The sequence below is a fragment of the Alligator mississippiensis genome, chromosome 4 (assembly GCF_030867095.1).
Source record: "Alligator mississippiensis isolate rAllMis1 chromosome 4, rAllMis1, whole genome shotgun sequence".
Classification (NCBI taxonomy): domain Eukaryota; kingdom Metazoa; phylum Chordata; order Crocodylia; family Alligatoridae; genus Alligator; species Alligator mississippiensis.
The window spans coordinates 243,686,598-243,701,695 of NC_081827.1; the positions used below are offsets into that span (position 1 = coordinate 243,686,598).

General features: G+C 45.8%; 2 protein-coding genes across 3 annotated transcripts in view; both read left to right on the forward strand.

Annotated features, from left to right (window-relative positions):
- Nucleotides 1-3,566, forward strand: part of LOC102571335 (protein mono-ADP-ribosyltransferase PARP14) — a 42,159-nt gene extending 38,593 nt beyond the window's left edge. The window contains exons 16-17 of the mRNA XM_014599306.3: nt 929-1,103; nt 2,437-3,566. Coding sequence (XP_014454792.1) covers nt 929-1,103; nt 2,437-2,726 — 465 coding nt within the window. The 3' untranslated portion in view covers nt 2,727-3,566. The remainder of the gene's footprint in view (nt 1-928; nt 1,104-2,436) is intronic.
- Nucleotides 3,567-7,481: 3,915 nt separating this feature from the next.
- LMLN (leishmanolysin like peptidase) overlaps nt 7,482-15,098 on the forward strand; it is a 29,423-nt gene continuing 21,806 nt past the window's right edge. For both annotated transcript variants that reach the window (XM_006265885.4, XM_059727447.1), the window contains exons 1-6: nt 7,482-7,609; nt 7,773-7,870; nt 10,874-10,904; nt 12,829-12,911; nt 13,232-13,349; nt 14,576-14,754. In XM_006265885.4, the coding sequence (XP_006265947.1) occupies nt 7,493-7,609; nt 7,773-7,870; nt 10,874-10,904; nt 12,829-12,911; nt 13,232-13,349; nt 14,576-14,754 (626 nt within the window). In that variant the 5' untranslated portion in view covers nt 7,482-7,492. The remainder of the gene's footprint in view (nt 7,610-7,772; nt 7,871-10,873; nt 10,905-12,828; nt 12,912-13,231; nt 13,350-14,575; nt 14,755-15,098) is intronic.

Here is a 15,098-nt window from a genome sequence, read left to right on the forward strand (position 1 = left end):
GAGTGTGGGGGTTTTCACCTTCCTCTAACAGGGAGCCTGGTTCTCCTTGGATCTTGATCTTTTATTAACAAATTATGTTCTGTCCTTGCAGTGGCAGGACAATGGCAGTGCCATCATTGCCCTGCTTGACCTGTGACAAGTTAAAGAGTGTTTTTGATATTTCAAGCATTATGCCTAGGGTTGTCTGTGAGTGTTTGTTTCCCAAGTTTTTAGGAACAGGTTAAACACTTGTCTAGGATAGTTTAGATCGGGATGATCCTGCCTTAATAAGGGGTTGGATTAAATGGCCTCCTGAAATCCCTTCCAGCCCTGCTTATCTGTGATTCTACAGGTGCATCTACACGTGCAATCTGGCACAGTTCACAGTGAAATTTATTGTTCCCAAGTGCTGCGCTTACACCTGTGATCAGGTCTGCAGCACATTTAGCCGGGTCGGAGTAGCTTCAGCTGCAGGAGGCCAGCCTGCCAGCCCAGGGCTACTTTGACCTGGCTCAGCGTGTTGCAGAGGGGCTGGCTGGGGCACGAGGATGCCCCAGTGCAGGGCTAGCCAGCAGGCAGCCCCCACACTGAAGCACCCTCATGCCCCAGCCAGCCCCGTCACCATCTACACGTGTTGTAGCACACTAAATAATGCTCTAGTGGCAGTTATTAGTTTACTGTGGCCAATAGGGCTGCATTTGTAGATGCTGATACTTTACTGAAGAGCTAGTTAGTCAGCTCTGCAGTAAATGTCTCATGTAGATGGGCCCCATGATTACCGTTTTTTTCACTGGAGTATATTCCCCATATACCTATAAAGCCTACCCTCACAAAAAATCAAAGGACCAGAGTGACCTGAACATTTATATTTGTTATTTTTTAATGCTTTGGTGTCACGATAAATATTTGTCAATAGCAATAATCTCTTTCACTTTCTAACTTTTTGTAGATTGAAAGGATACAAAATCCATTCCTCTGGCAGCAATACCAAATCAAAAAACTGTCTGTGGACAATAAGAATGGCAATCAGAATAATGAAAGGTGCCTGTTTCATGGAACAGCGCATAGCTCATTGAACGTAATTAATTATAATGGGTTCAATCGTGGTTTTGCTGGAAAGAACGGTAAGACAAATTGATTTCCTAAACTAGAAATGCATGAATGAAAGTTGGTGCAACATTGTGGTACTACAACCCTGTTTGGCACATTTTGGATCATGAGATCAGAGGGAGGAGATGGCAAAGAATTAGGAACTGTACCACAGGGAATAGTTGTACACAGACAGGGGAAGGAGTAGATGACCCATTTGGGTCTTTTCCAGGGATACGTCCAAAGCTGCTATGAGCACAAGAGTTGTTTTCATTTAATGGTACATCCAGCCTCTGGAATACTGTTGGGATTCAGTAGGACAGACCTGATGAGCTAATGAGTTCTGATGTACCTGTGCTGGTACATTCCCAACATACACAAGTGTTTAATTTTTGTGTAACAGCTGGATCCTTCAAGCCAAGTGATTTCCAAATTAGTTCCCCCTCCCTTCTCCCCGCCCCCCACCCAAGTCTCTGCTCAGCCTGCTAGGTATTTGGTATCCTGTGCTGAGGCACCTACCTCTGACATGCAGTGGAAAGCCTTGGTGCCTCCCTTGGGATCTGAATTCCATTCTGGGTCCAGGCATCTAAAAATTAGGCACTAAAAGGTGCCTAAGCCCGTGACTGGATTTGGCTCAGAGTCACTGATCCAAATACATGATCTTGATCTTGCAGACTTACACTTGTGCTTACCTTAAAGCATTGAACTCCTCAGGGCACAGGCTTTGCAAGACCCAGGACTAAGTATTAGTTTAGTAGTTTACTGTTTATTGACATGAAAGAAGGATGTGGGGTGGTGATCAGCAAAGAAGAGACTCAGCAAGAAAGGATGAGGATAGCAGAAATCAGAGGAGAATCAGAATCTGCACAGTGCAGTGGATGTTTGGGATTTATTTTGCATTTAATTATAGTAAAACAATGTTTTCAAGTCCCTTGCACATATTTTGAGAGTACTTGGATGAAAAGGTTTCACCCAATTTCAGAAAGGTTATGGAATCAGACTATGTCGTTAGACAGTTAGAAAACTGTCCTTATAATTATATAAAATCATAAAACTGGAAAATTCCAAATGCTTCCAGCAGGCTAGATAGAAAGTCACACAATGGTGAGCAGAAGTGGGGAATTAAATTCCTTCCTCTTTGAACAAGGCATCCCAAACTTGTCCCACTGTAGCTCAGCAATATTAAGATGTCATTTCAAGACTCAGAGCTGATTTTGCTAGCAAGCCATATCTTGAGAAAGAATGGAACAAAGCTATTAATTCAAAATTGAATGTGCAATTTATCCTTTTTTCCTAATAAAGTTTCAAGGGGGTGAAAGCCAGTGATTGCTAATTGTTGTTCTCAAAACTTAATCTTTCCAAACACAGCTGCAGCAATCGGAAATGGAACCTATTTTGCTGTAAATGCCAATTATTCTGCTATGGATACGTACTCTCGACCCGACATGAATGGCTTTAAACACATGTACCTTGCTCGAGTCCTCACTGGACAGTATTGTGTTGGAGTGGCAGGAATGATAACTCCACCATCGAAAAATGCAAGCGATCCTACTGACCTATATGACAGTGTGGTTGATCACGTGACTTCACCATCGATGTTTGTCATCTTTAATGACATTCAAGCTTACCCAGAGTACCTTATTACTTTCAGGAAATAAGATTTGTTTAAAAGCATTGGAAGATATTTTTGGTGCCTTTATCTTGTGAAGACAACTCAAGGATCATTTCTTACTCAGATATGTGAAGAATGAGAAAATACTAGTATTCTTCTTATACAACTTTAAATATTTTGGTTTCTTAGATCACATAGCCCTTAATATATCCAATTGCTTATAAGTATTAAGAAAAGGACCTAGAACTAAGTAGATTTTCAAATGCAGCATAATTTTGGCTTGATTCTGCAGTGGTGTGGAAAAATGCACAGAGATCCTATTAGACTAGGTAGGTTTGGCTGGTAGCAGGGAATACCTAATTTTGTATTCCCTGGATTTCCCTAGACTCATGCCATTGTGATAATGATAGCCATTTGTTTCCAATATGGGTACTCAGTTCTCTGGGGCTGCTATTAAATGCACTATTCTCTGCATTCAAATACCTTTCTTCCCATGTACCAGAGTGCCGATGCTTTTTGCATTCTGCCAAATCAAAGTATTAAAGGTCAAAGCCAGTTCTTCTCGAATGTTTAAGATGTATGATGTTTACAGTTATTATAGAGGTAGGAGGAACTAATGTTCTTTGTGGGCAGATCTGGTGTATTAACTGGTCTATAGAATTATAGCCTTGTACAGATGATAACCAGTGATAACGTTTTGATTTCCAGCAAACACTTGAAAAGTCTCACTGTGATAAACTTTCAGGTAAATTATAAATCCAATGTACTTCTGCCAATTAATTTTGTTACCTATATTCATGGACAGTGATATTTTCTATTTACGCTGCCATTCATTAGAACAAAATGTCATATTTAGATCTATATTAAAGTGCATTATTTTAAAGAGCTTTATGGTCTCCTGTAGTCCTTAATACATCTTAAGGAATATAAACATTTTTTAAAAAGATGCTTTATGCCTAAACATTTTGTTTACCTATGTTACAAATTATACATCAGATCACTATAATTGAAAAGGTTTTAAAAAATCACGTCACTTCATGTTTTAGTTTTGACTACTGTGGCCGCATCCACATGAGCATGAACGTTTGGTTCCCCAGGGACAAGAAGCAGCAGCATGCCTTGTGCCACCGCTCTGGCGCATGGCAGGTTAGCCAGGGTGGGGTAGGGGAGGCTGGGGCCAACACTGGGCTGCCCCAGCAGCCTTACCTGAGGTCCTGGGGGCCTCCTGCGGCTGCAGTACCTTCAGTCCTGCTGCTTGGAGCCTGTCCAGCAGCCAAAGCATGGCTCTAGCCATCTGGGCTCCGGTTTTAAGCAGAGCATGCTGCCCCTGTGTGCACCACTCTGCTTTTTGTATGGCTATCCAGGGGTCACCCTCCCCCCTTGTAGCATGGAAAACAGGTGAATGTGTCTGTGGCACCACATACTGCACGGCCATACTTGTCTGGACGCAGCCTGTATGTGTAGATTCTTCTTCAGCTACATGGTTAAATGTCTGCTTAAATGTTCTGCTCAACAGCTAAATGCTTACATAGTTATTTAAATATTCTGCTTAACAGCTATAGCCAAATGCATTTGGGGCTCACGTAGTTAGATTTGACTACTGTGGCTGTGTCCACACAAATGGCCTGTTCACAGTTTCCCGTGCTATAACTGTGAGTCTTTTTCATAGTGACAGGGAAAAGAAGATTATTTTAATCAATAAGAAAATGTGATCACTAAACCTAACAATTGGGAGCAGAGAGCCCATGAGGTCCTAAATGTCAGTTTGTTGATGGACCTTAACAAAGTTTCAGTTCAATGCTCTACTAATGTTTTGTAAATACTGTATTTGATCAAGGCTACGATTTGAAATGCAAGATGCATCTTCTTTAGCCTAAATATATGGGTCCGTATTTTATATACTATGCAAAAACTTTAAATATCTCCTAGTCTTTTGAAAGCATATAAAAAGGCACTGATTCCGGTTTCATTCAACAGAACCAGGAAAAGTTATTATAGTTACAGGGTTTCCTATATCAGACAAATACAGCTATCAACACTTTTAAGATCACCAATAAAGGTGTGCGCCAAAGAGCCAAATAAGGAATGAAACAAAAGAAAGAAGCAGAGATTAAAGTCCTTACTAACTCATCTATACTTCACTCAATCTCAAGAATTCTTAACATCTCATGGAAATTAAGATGACATATTTGTCTTTCTTGGGAAATAAGTTTGACAACTTTACAAGGTTTATTTTCCGCCAAGGTCAGTAGCTGTATTTTGGAGGAAACCTTACAACAAGCCACATTTCTGTCAATCAGGAATCCAGCAATCCTAGCAAGAGTAGTCATCTCAGATGGCAATCTTGACTCCATTTCTGGAAGCTGGTTTGCTAAAGGACCAATTTTATGAAGAAGCAGTAAAGATCGTAGACCTGATGTACATTCTGTTTAAGCCTCATGATCTTTCAATAACACCTAAACACTCGTAATCCCCAAATTTATTTGGGGTCCTACTTGAAATAATCTGAATAGGGATTGCAGATTGGCACTAAACAGTAACACAGGTCACATTAACATTTCAGCACTACCTTTGGTTAATCTGGAACACTTTCCTTGCACTGCAGAGATCCTGGCCCTACTTCCGTATAATAGGAGTTTAAAAAACCAATTTATTACAAATAAGAGTAAAGAAATACAAATTGTTCTGTAGGAGTAATTCAATATCTTTCCTGGTTTTACACAGCCATGATGTGGGTTTCCATTCCACTGTGACCAACATCAGAGGCACATACTGTCTAGAAAACATGTACTTGAGTGCGATTCTCACATGCTAGAAGCAAAGCTAAATAAAATGATAGAAGACAGTACATGGATCACCCAGCAAATCACAAGGCAGGACAATTATAATAAATAACATCAAAACATATGAGACCCTAACTCCACAAGTCACTCTAAAGAAATGATAGTTGCAATAGTAAAAAATCATCCAGTTCAGGCTCCCACAACTATGGATTAAACTAGTTTAGTTTATTTGCTCTTCAGTGGGTGCATCTACACAGTGCACTTTACTGTGGAGTTGACTAATTAGCTCCAGAGTAAAGCGTCACCATCTACACCTGTGCCCATATTAGGGTGCAGTAAATATATTAACTCCGCTATAGGATACTACTGCCCACAACCAATACTATCCTACGGCAGAGTAATTTATGCTACCTCAACATGCATGGAGATGGTGACTGGGGCTGGCTGGGGCACGAGGGTGCTACAGTACAGAGGCTGCCTGCTGCCTAGCCCTGCACTGTAGCACCCTTGTGCCCCAAACTCCTCTTCCACTACCATGATCCTGCTGCCAGCCTGGGGCTGCTCCACCCTGGCTCTCGCTGCTGCGGCAAACTGCCAGAATGTATTGCTCCTTGCTAACTGCACATGTAGATACACCCAGTATGTCTCAACAGCCTTGTCCTAGTTGTAGCCTGTAGCAGATCCGTGTAGTGGAGTACAAGGCATCTGTCTGAGTCTCTTAGTACTGCCCCAGGCTTCAGAAAGAGGAGGAATGGAAGGCTGTAGTAAAGCATGGACTAGAAATTAGGAGTTTTGATTTTTGTTCCCAGCTTCCTCAAGTGACTTTAAATGAGTCATTTGGCCACCTTAGATAGGAGGTGTTATCACAAACTACCATTCTTAGCTCCTACCCGAGATGCTGATAAAGCTGTGCCATAGCTCGCCAGATTAAAGTCTGTGCTTTTAAGGCAAGGATTGAGCTGGTTGGAACCTGGAATTTCTCTCTGCAGGTAACTTGACTGGCTCTTGACTCTTGAAAAAGGTAGTTTTTGCCCTGGATTGGAGGAAAAAATAAAAATGGCCAGATTTTCTCCAGAAAAGGAATTCCTTCCTCCCTGTTCCTGTCTCCACACACAATGTTTTGGGGGAACTGAAATGTTTCCTTCCATTTTTTTAAAACAAAATGGACCCCCGACAGCCCCTACCTGGGGAGATTCCTCCTACTGCCCCAGGTCTGGCTCCACCCCACCCCTTCCCAGGCGTCTGGTTCCCAGGCCAGTTGGGCAGCTAGGAAACTGGGCAGCAGCTGGGGGACCCTGCCTCTGCTTCGCTGGAAGTTGATGAAAACTCACAAATTTCCATAAAACATTTGGGTTTCAACCACACCGTTCCCAGTGAAATCCCAGCCAGCGCAGAGGGAGCCCAAATGGACAGCAGGGGAGGTTTAGGTTGGATATTACAAAATAACTTTCTCCCTAGGAGGGTGGTGAAGCAGTGGCACAAGTGACCCAGAGAGGTGGCGGAAGCTCCATGCTTGGATGTTTTTAAGACCCGGCTAGACAAAGCCTTGGCTGGGATGATGCAGTTGGGGCTGGTCCTGCTTTGAGCAGGGGGTTGGAATAGCTGTGACATCCCAAGGTCCCTCTAACCCAAATTCTCTGACGCCCGTCCTGCTTGGGCACACATCAAACCACTGGGGGCTGCGTCCAAGCAGCAGGTGACTATGCCAGGGCAGGTATAAAAGACCCCAGTTCCAGAGGCAACAAAGCCAGGAAAATCCTGACCCTTTCGGCTCCTCCAGCTCTGCTCTGGACTGCACAGCACGGCGCCATCCACCCAGTCTGGTGCTGCGCAGCTCACCTATGTATTACGGTAGACAGTATTCTAGTATACACTAGGCAGCACGGTAGGACTGCTCAGCGCCACACCGCCCTCTGGAGCAGCGCCCAGCCCAGCCAATCAGCGTCTGAGCCCGCCCCCTCCCGCTCCCGATTGGTTGCTAGGCGCCCTTCACGCGCCCCATGGAGACGCGGCGGGGGCGGGGCCCAAGATGGCGGGGCCGGGCCTGGGGCTCCCGCCGCCGCTCTCCGCGCTGGCCGCCGCGCTGCTGCTGCTGGGCTGCGGCCGCGCCGCCACCTCGTCCTCCTGCCACCACCGCGGAGGAGAGGTGCGGGAGGGGCAGCGCGGGTCACGCCGGGATTGAGGCTGGGGAAGGGGGTGCGGCGCAGAGCATGCCGGGATTGAAACGGGGGCCGCGCGGGGTCAGACAGGACTGGGGGGCGGGGCCAACGCCAGAGCCCCGCCCACCCTCGCCCCTCCTCCCTGCCTAGGTGGTCTACAGAGTTGCGCTCAAGGAAAACCACGTGCTGAAGAGACACGCGGGGCAGCAGCTGCGGATTCACATCGTCTACGACCGCAGCATCGAGAGGTGAGCGCAGCCCGCCCTGGGGAAAGCCCTGCGGGGCGGGGGAAGACCTCCTCTGGTAGTGAAGCACTGGAAGGGGCTACCACACAGAGCCCTGGTGGAAGAAGCTCCATCCCAGTCAAGGCAAAATCACGTGGAGACTTGGCGTGCGGTTCAGTGGGTGCGCCGGTGACACCCAGCTCGTGTCGCCTGACCTGCAGTCTGGGTCCTGAGCCGGTGCGGGGCTGCAGGTGGAGATTGGATGTGGTGTACTGAGTGAAACCAGATCCCGAAAGAGGTGATTGTGTTCGGCAGACCTCACGGCTAGGGACCGTCTCATATCGTGATTTTTCAGTTTTCTTGGAAACTGCAAAAACCGGCGGTTTCCGCAAACGCAGCAAAAAACGGTGATTTCCACAATTTTGTGTACTTTCGCTGGAAAAAAAATTACCAAACGTAAAATGCCGGCTCCTCAGTGGGAGCTAGCCGTAGCCCACTGTGGGGTGGGAGGGGATAGACATTGGTGAAGGGCAGTCCTCTGAGCCAGTCACTGGCAAGGGGTGGGGCCCTCGGCCAATCGACAGCATGCTATTGTCAGTTTGCAACATCACCTGTCTGCTGCCTCAATTTGGGTAGGTCCCTACTCATGACCGGGGATCCGGGTTTTCCGTTTCCCATGGGGGAAAAATGGAGAAAACCACGGATTCCCTGTTTTTATCGGAGAAAATGCAGATCTATCTTTTTAGCAGAGAAATCCGTGGATTCTCTGCTTTTGCAAAGTGCTCTTGCAGGCTGGCACAGCTCCAGCCTGCAGGAGCCGATTGCAAAAAGGGCAGGAAACCCCCAGCCCTGCGGGGGAGGGAGGGCGGAGCGTGAGCCTCTGGGGCAGCCAAGGCCGGGCTCAGGCTCACACTTGCCCTTTGCCCCTGGAGGATGGAGGTGAGTGGGGCTTGGGGCAAGGCTGGGGAAGATGGTTTGGGGGCTGAGGGAGCGGGGGCTGCTGCTGGCCCCAGGCAGCACACAACAGCTGGGAGCAGGGACAGGGTGAGGGTGCCTCTCTGCGGAGGGGCTTTGCAAGCAAGTGATGTGGGGCACGGTATGGTGGTGCCCACCATGTGCGGGTCGCACATATGCTGCCCAGCCGGCTGCTTGGGGGAGGGGGAGATGGTGGCTGGTATGCGGCTGCGTGGCCGGCTCTACAGCTGCGGCGAGGGATGGGGGGAAGGGAGGAGCTTGGGCTTGCACGTGGCACTGCCGCTTACCTGGAGGCCCGTTACAGCGGTGACGGCCACTGCCTCCAAAACCTCCTGCTGCTGCTGCGGAGCTGTGCCTGGAGCTGTGCAGCCGGCCGGGCAGCAGCATGGTGGTGGCCGGGCAGCACACAGCCATCCCCACTACCACCCTGTGCCACGCCACTGCCTCCGGCTGCACAGCTCTGAGCCCGGCTCCGCGGTGGCAGCGGGAGGTTATGGAGGCAATGGCTGTCACTGCTGGCGTGGGCGGCTGCTGCCACTTGCCTGTGGAGCTGCCTGTGCTAGCGGTGAAGGCTGCTGCCTATGGAGCTGTACTCCTGCTGCCACGGAGCCGTGCTTGGAGCTGTGCAGCCGGAGGCACCGGCGTGGCGCAGGGTGGTGGTGGGGGTGGAAGCCCCCCGTTTCACCCCCCCTCCCCTGTTTCGCCCCCCTAGCCGGGCAGCACATATGTGGCCTGCACATGGTGGTTGCCACGGCACTGCTGCTGCCATGCCCTGAGCCACTTGCCCACAAAGCCATTCAGGTGGCCATGGGATGGTAGCGCAAGGTGCAGTGGCAGAGTTGTGGTGGCGGCCTCCATGTGTGAACCTCCTGTCAGGCCGGCCGGCATGTGTGTGGCCCACAGAGTGGCACCCCTGCACTCACCCCCCAGCCCTGCTCCTGGAAATGGGTACAGGGCCACACTCCCACCTCCCCACCCCTTCTTGATCTACTCCCCCAGCACCTTCCCTTTCTTCTGCCCTGCCCTGTCCCCCCCTGCCCCTTCCCCCCCACACACACTTACCTGCTGGGGTGGGTGTCAGTGTCTGTGTCTGCATGTCTGGGGGGCTGTTGTGGGGGGCATCAGGAGGGCTGTTGAGGCTTTGGGGGGGAGTGTGGGGCACCAGCAGCCCTGGGAGGGGCTGTGGGAGGCCTTTAATTTTTATCATGGATTTCAGGTTTTTAATCCTAGAATTTGCAATTTTTAATTGGCGAAAACCAGGATCCCTGCTCATGACTTATGGGGCATAAGAACACCCATTATTGCTGGGGTTCAGCCTGCCCTTTTCACTTGGTTCCACAGCCTTAGATCTTTTGCTGTACCTGGATCTTTGGGTTGTGGCAGTGGCTAGGAATACCTTTTACCAGCTCCATCTGATGAGAAGACTGCGACCCTTTCTTTCAGATTCAGATCTGGCCATGATCATCCATGTGTTCATAACCTCAAGTCTAGACAGCTGCAATGTTCCCTGTGTGGGCCTACCTTTGTTGGCTAGCCAGAGCTGCAGCCTAGTGCAGAATGCAGTGGCCCCTTTCTGATGGGGCTGGGTGCTCCAGAGTTTGCATTGGCTTCCACTAGCTGTTGGGGTGCGATTCAAGGTGCTGATTTTGACCTCTGAGGTCCTAAACCAGTCTGGACCCTCTGTACCTAAGGGGCTGCTTTGCCCTTTATACTCCACCTTGATCCCTAAGGTCAGCTCAGAGCAGCCTTCTACAAGTACCACCTTTTGTGTCAAACTTGCTTGGCAAAAATGGATGATTGTTCTTGGTTGGAGTTCCTCTGCTTTGGAATTCCCTCCTTGTATGGATTGCCGAAGCCTGGGCATTTTCCAAAAGTTGTGCAAGACCTTTTTATTTGGGCAGACATTAGCTGAGCAGGATTAAACTGGGGTATTGTTAAGGGAGTGTTTTTTATTTATATCTGGCTTTTATTGTATGCTGCCCTTCCCAGAAGGCTCAGGCTGGCTCTCAAGTCTTATACATACATCAATAACAATTTTTCATCTTTTTTTAGCTTGCTACCAGAGAAGAGACATCTTATAAAGGTAAGTTGCTCTTCTTTCCAATTTCTGTGCAGATGCTCTGTCTGTCTACATAGGCTTATTGTGGAGATGAACTTCTGTTTTGGTAGCAGTCAGGTCTGCTTCAGGGGTAAAGATGTCTGCTCAAGCAAACAAAGTCTGTGTAGCTGCAAATTCCCTTCTCCCTAGTGCTGTCCTGTCACGTGGGCTGATCTTTGCCCCCAAAATGCCTGGGTTTCACTCGTGCTTTTATGTGTAAAGAAAGCCTTTTGGGATCTGTCATAGCAACCAGACATTACTGTTGTTGCTGAGGTTGCAGTGCCATGGTGTCTTAGCTGCAGTTAAATCCAATTTGCACTCCTTCCTAATTACTTTTCCTTTGTGAAGAAAAAAATGCTGTATCTCTTTACCTGATGGGCAGCACGTTCTACTATGAGCTGAGCTGTTTAACTCCTCTTCCCCTTCCAGCTGCTATCCTGAAGCCATCTAAGCTAACCATGTTCTGCTGTCTTTCATCAAACACATTTCAGTAGTTCTTAATGAAAGGTCTCCAGAACTTTAAAGCCTGCAGAGCGTGTGGTCTGTTATGTTTTGATACTGAAGTTATTCCAGCCCCAAAATGTGGACATAGTGGGTGCCCCCGTGAGTGGGAAAGTGTGTTTCCCTAGGGGCAACTAGCAGTGTCACATATTTTTGCCACTGCTAGTTGTCCCTGGGCATGCCCCTGCACATGCACTCTGGCACACAATAGATTGCGTTGGGTGGGGTAGGGGAGGCTGGGACTGGCACCAGCCACCTTTACCTGGGTTCTTGGGGGGCCTCCCAGGGCTGCAGCAGTGACGATCCGGGCGCGTGGAGCCTGGCCAGCAGCCGGAGCATGGCTCTGGTAAGCCAGGCTCTGATTTTGGGCAGGAAATGCTGCAGCCATGTGTGCCACCCCGCTTTTTTTGGTATGATTTCTTTTTTTGGTGCAGATCTCTCTAATTAGCAATGCAGTGAACACATGCATGTTTGGCACCACACATGGGTTTGCCGTGCTGCAGACTGCACGTGCATGCTCGTGCAGCATTAATTTTAGGGCCCTGCTGCGTGTTCATACTAAAGCTGGATAGAAACCAGCTCTAGAGTTGTTACACATTATCAGGCACTAACTTTATAGCTGGTTGCCTCTCTTTATAGCTGAATAATCATTTTTCATCATGTGATAATTACTTTGCATATGTGGCCAGTCTAAATTTATTGCTCAATTTACTAGTTAACTGAGTACAATATGTAACATGTAGCAGGGGCTTTAGTCTGATTTCTGTTCAGGAATTGACTGGCTTATTTTATAATAAAATCTGTCCTTTAGGTAGTAGAGAAGTATAGCAATAGCTTCTGAGATTTTAATATTACAGTTATTCAACAAGTAGTCTTTCATTGTTCAAAGTAAAATAATTGAAGAATGGAAATGGCAAAGGTATGGGTTGTTAGAATTCTTTGTTTTAATAATTGAAGGAGGTATATTTGACTGTAGCAGGGTGTAAAGTACCCTGTTGCTCAGTGCAGTTTATGGAAGATGTATAATTTGTTGCAAGTTTTGTCACCCTTGAAGCTGGAATAGGAACTAATTTATAGTTAGTGAAGCTTACACCTCTGAGCCCACTACATTTAGTGATTTTTTTTTTTTTCACTTATGATTAGGGTGACATTGTAAGCTGTGTTTTCAGTTATGCTGCGCTTCTTTTTATCTGTCAAATTTGCGAACAAAATGTGAATGTATTTAGGAAAGTTGTTTGGGATTGTAATGACTGCTCACTTTAGTAAGCCTTAGTTCCTAGCTGTCTACTCTCCCACTGTGCCTTGGCATTGGGCAGATGCCTTGTAATTTGATAATTATTGCCTCTAAGATAAATGTCGTCTTGTATTTCACCTATTTTTTTGTGGCTTTTATATTTGTTCTATTTAGAACAAACTCTTTCCACAAGCTATTTCTTATTTGGAGAAGACTTTTCAAGTCCACAGACCTACTGGCACTATCCTACTAAGCAGGTATGTTTAGTGTTGTTTGATATTCTTGGCTCCATTGACATTAAAGATATCTTGAATGGATTTATTGCAGCTGTAGACAAGTATCTTGATTTTTGTTTTGTTTTATTTTTGGGGGGGTTTTTTGTTTGTTTCCAGTGCAGTGCAACAGTACTGCACTCAGTATTTGAGTATTATCTCAAATAATATTTTTTAACATTGGAGCTGTGAATAGTAATATTCCTGCATCTCTCTATTCCAGTATCTTTTTCTCCTCGGGTACTCTTCCAGGTTGCCTTTTAATTTTATGAAATAATACTGATTTTTATCAATGTTAATTGAAGGCAGTGTGCAACAAGCCAGTATTTAACGAAGAAAGACGATCCTCATAGATACTGCCAAGAAGCTTGTGCAGACCACACAAAATGTGGGCCAGTCGTGGTTCCTGAGGAACATCTACAGGTAGTTCAAACCATGTGACTTCTGCTCCGTGTTCAAAGTACTTTGGCTTGTGAACTTTGCTAGCTAAGTTAATATATGTCTGTCTTTATGTGGATTACTTGTGGGATATGACCATGCGTGAGCCACTAGACACAATCAGATCTAAAGCAATAGTAGTGTTTGCTTAAATTTAGGACAGAAGTCCAATAATTCACTCTTCTGTAAGGACAGTTATATTTACATTACAATGCACTTATGTGGAAAGTATATCATTGTTATGCAGTAAAAGCACAATCACAAAGGAGAACTGGCTGAGTAAGAATGTTGACTCTAGAGACTAAGATATAATCAAACATCTTAAAATATCATGGTAATGTAAAAAATTTGTTGTAGCCATGATGGTGCAGAAATTATGCAAGAAGTAAGAATTTCTTAGGGTGGTATCTTTTATTGGACCAACTATGTAGTTGGGATAGAGTTAGACAAGCTTTTGAGTGCAAGACAGGGACCTAATGAAGAATGCCTTGCTTTCAAAAGCTTGTCTAACTCTATCCAAATTACATAGCTGGTCTAGTAAAGGATATCACCCTAAATCTTTGCGTTTTTCTCCAAAAAATCATAACACCTGTTCATTTTGTTCAGCTTCTGTAAAATTAATACTTGAGTCCAGTTCTGAAGTTCTTAATTAACGAAATCTTCCATTGCCACAACTTTTATTTTTTCACTAGACTATTTTTGACTCTCCCTAAAATTGGTTTCTCTTAATTTGCTGCAAGTGTTGTAGCTTTAACCGAAACTTTTTTCTAAATGAACTATGTAACACTTGGACACAGGCTTTCATTGAAGTTCCTTCATTAAATTGAATCGGGGGACCTGCTCATAATAAATGTAGTCTCAGCCATATTAACTGTTGCTTTGGGCCAGGATTTTCAAAGGCATTTAGTGATTAAGGGTGCCTCACATTTGGATGTACAAATTTAAAGACCTAAACATGGCCTTGCTTTCAAACTGCTGAGCCTTTGAAACTCAGGTCATTTTAAGACATCTCAAGTTTGGCATTCAAAGGTGAGGAATACAAATCACTAGTTGTTTTCAGAAATATCTTGCCACCAGTATATTTATTCTGTCCACGGGAAGGGTTTTCTACATTTTGGCTTCAAGCCCAATATGCTAAATTTCTAGGAATTCAGCAGTTATTGCAGCTAATTTTCTTTTCCCCCCCCCCCACTTCAATTGCACTGTCCCAGCAATGTAGAGTGTGCAGTGAAAATGAATGGCATTGTGGACCTGTTGGCATACCAGACCAAGAAGGGGTTCGAGATGCTGACTTTGTACTTTATGTTAGTGCTCTTACCACAGAAAGGTGTGGTCAGGAAAATATTATTGCATATGCAGCCTACTGCCAACTGGAAGCAGAAATGGACAGGTAAGAATTAATTCTAGACTAAATTTGTATTTATTAAGTAATGAGGGTCTTTTTGTTTCCTAAATCTTTGGATCTGGATTATAATTCCCATCACTTGCCTACTGAGTTATCTAAGTATGTTTGGCTGAATGCACATCTGTAACAGAATATAATGGGTGGAATATAATTTCAGTGGTGTGTGACGTTGTAGGTAGGTGACATGTTCAGAACTTTTTCTTTTTCCTTGCGGGCGTAGGTGCAGAGATGAGGAAGATAGGAATACTTTTCCTAAATGTTCAAGTGCAAATTAAGTTAAATGTTTTTATGCAACCACAAAACTATCAAATAACGCTAAACCCAGGAAA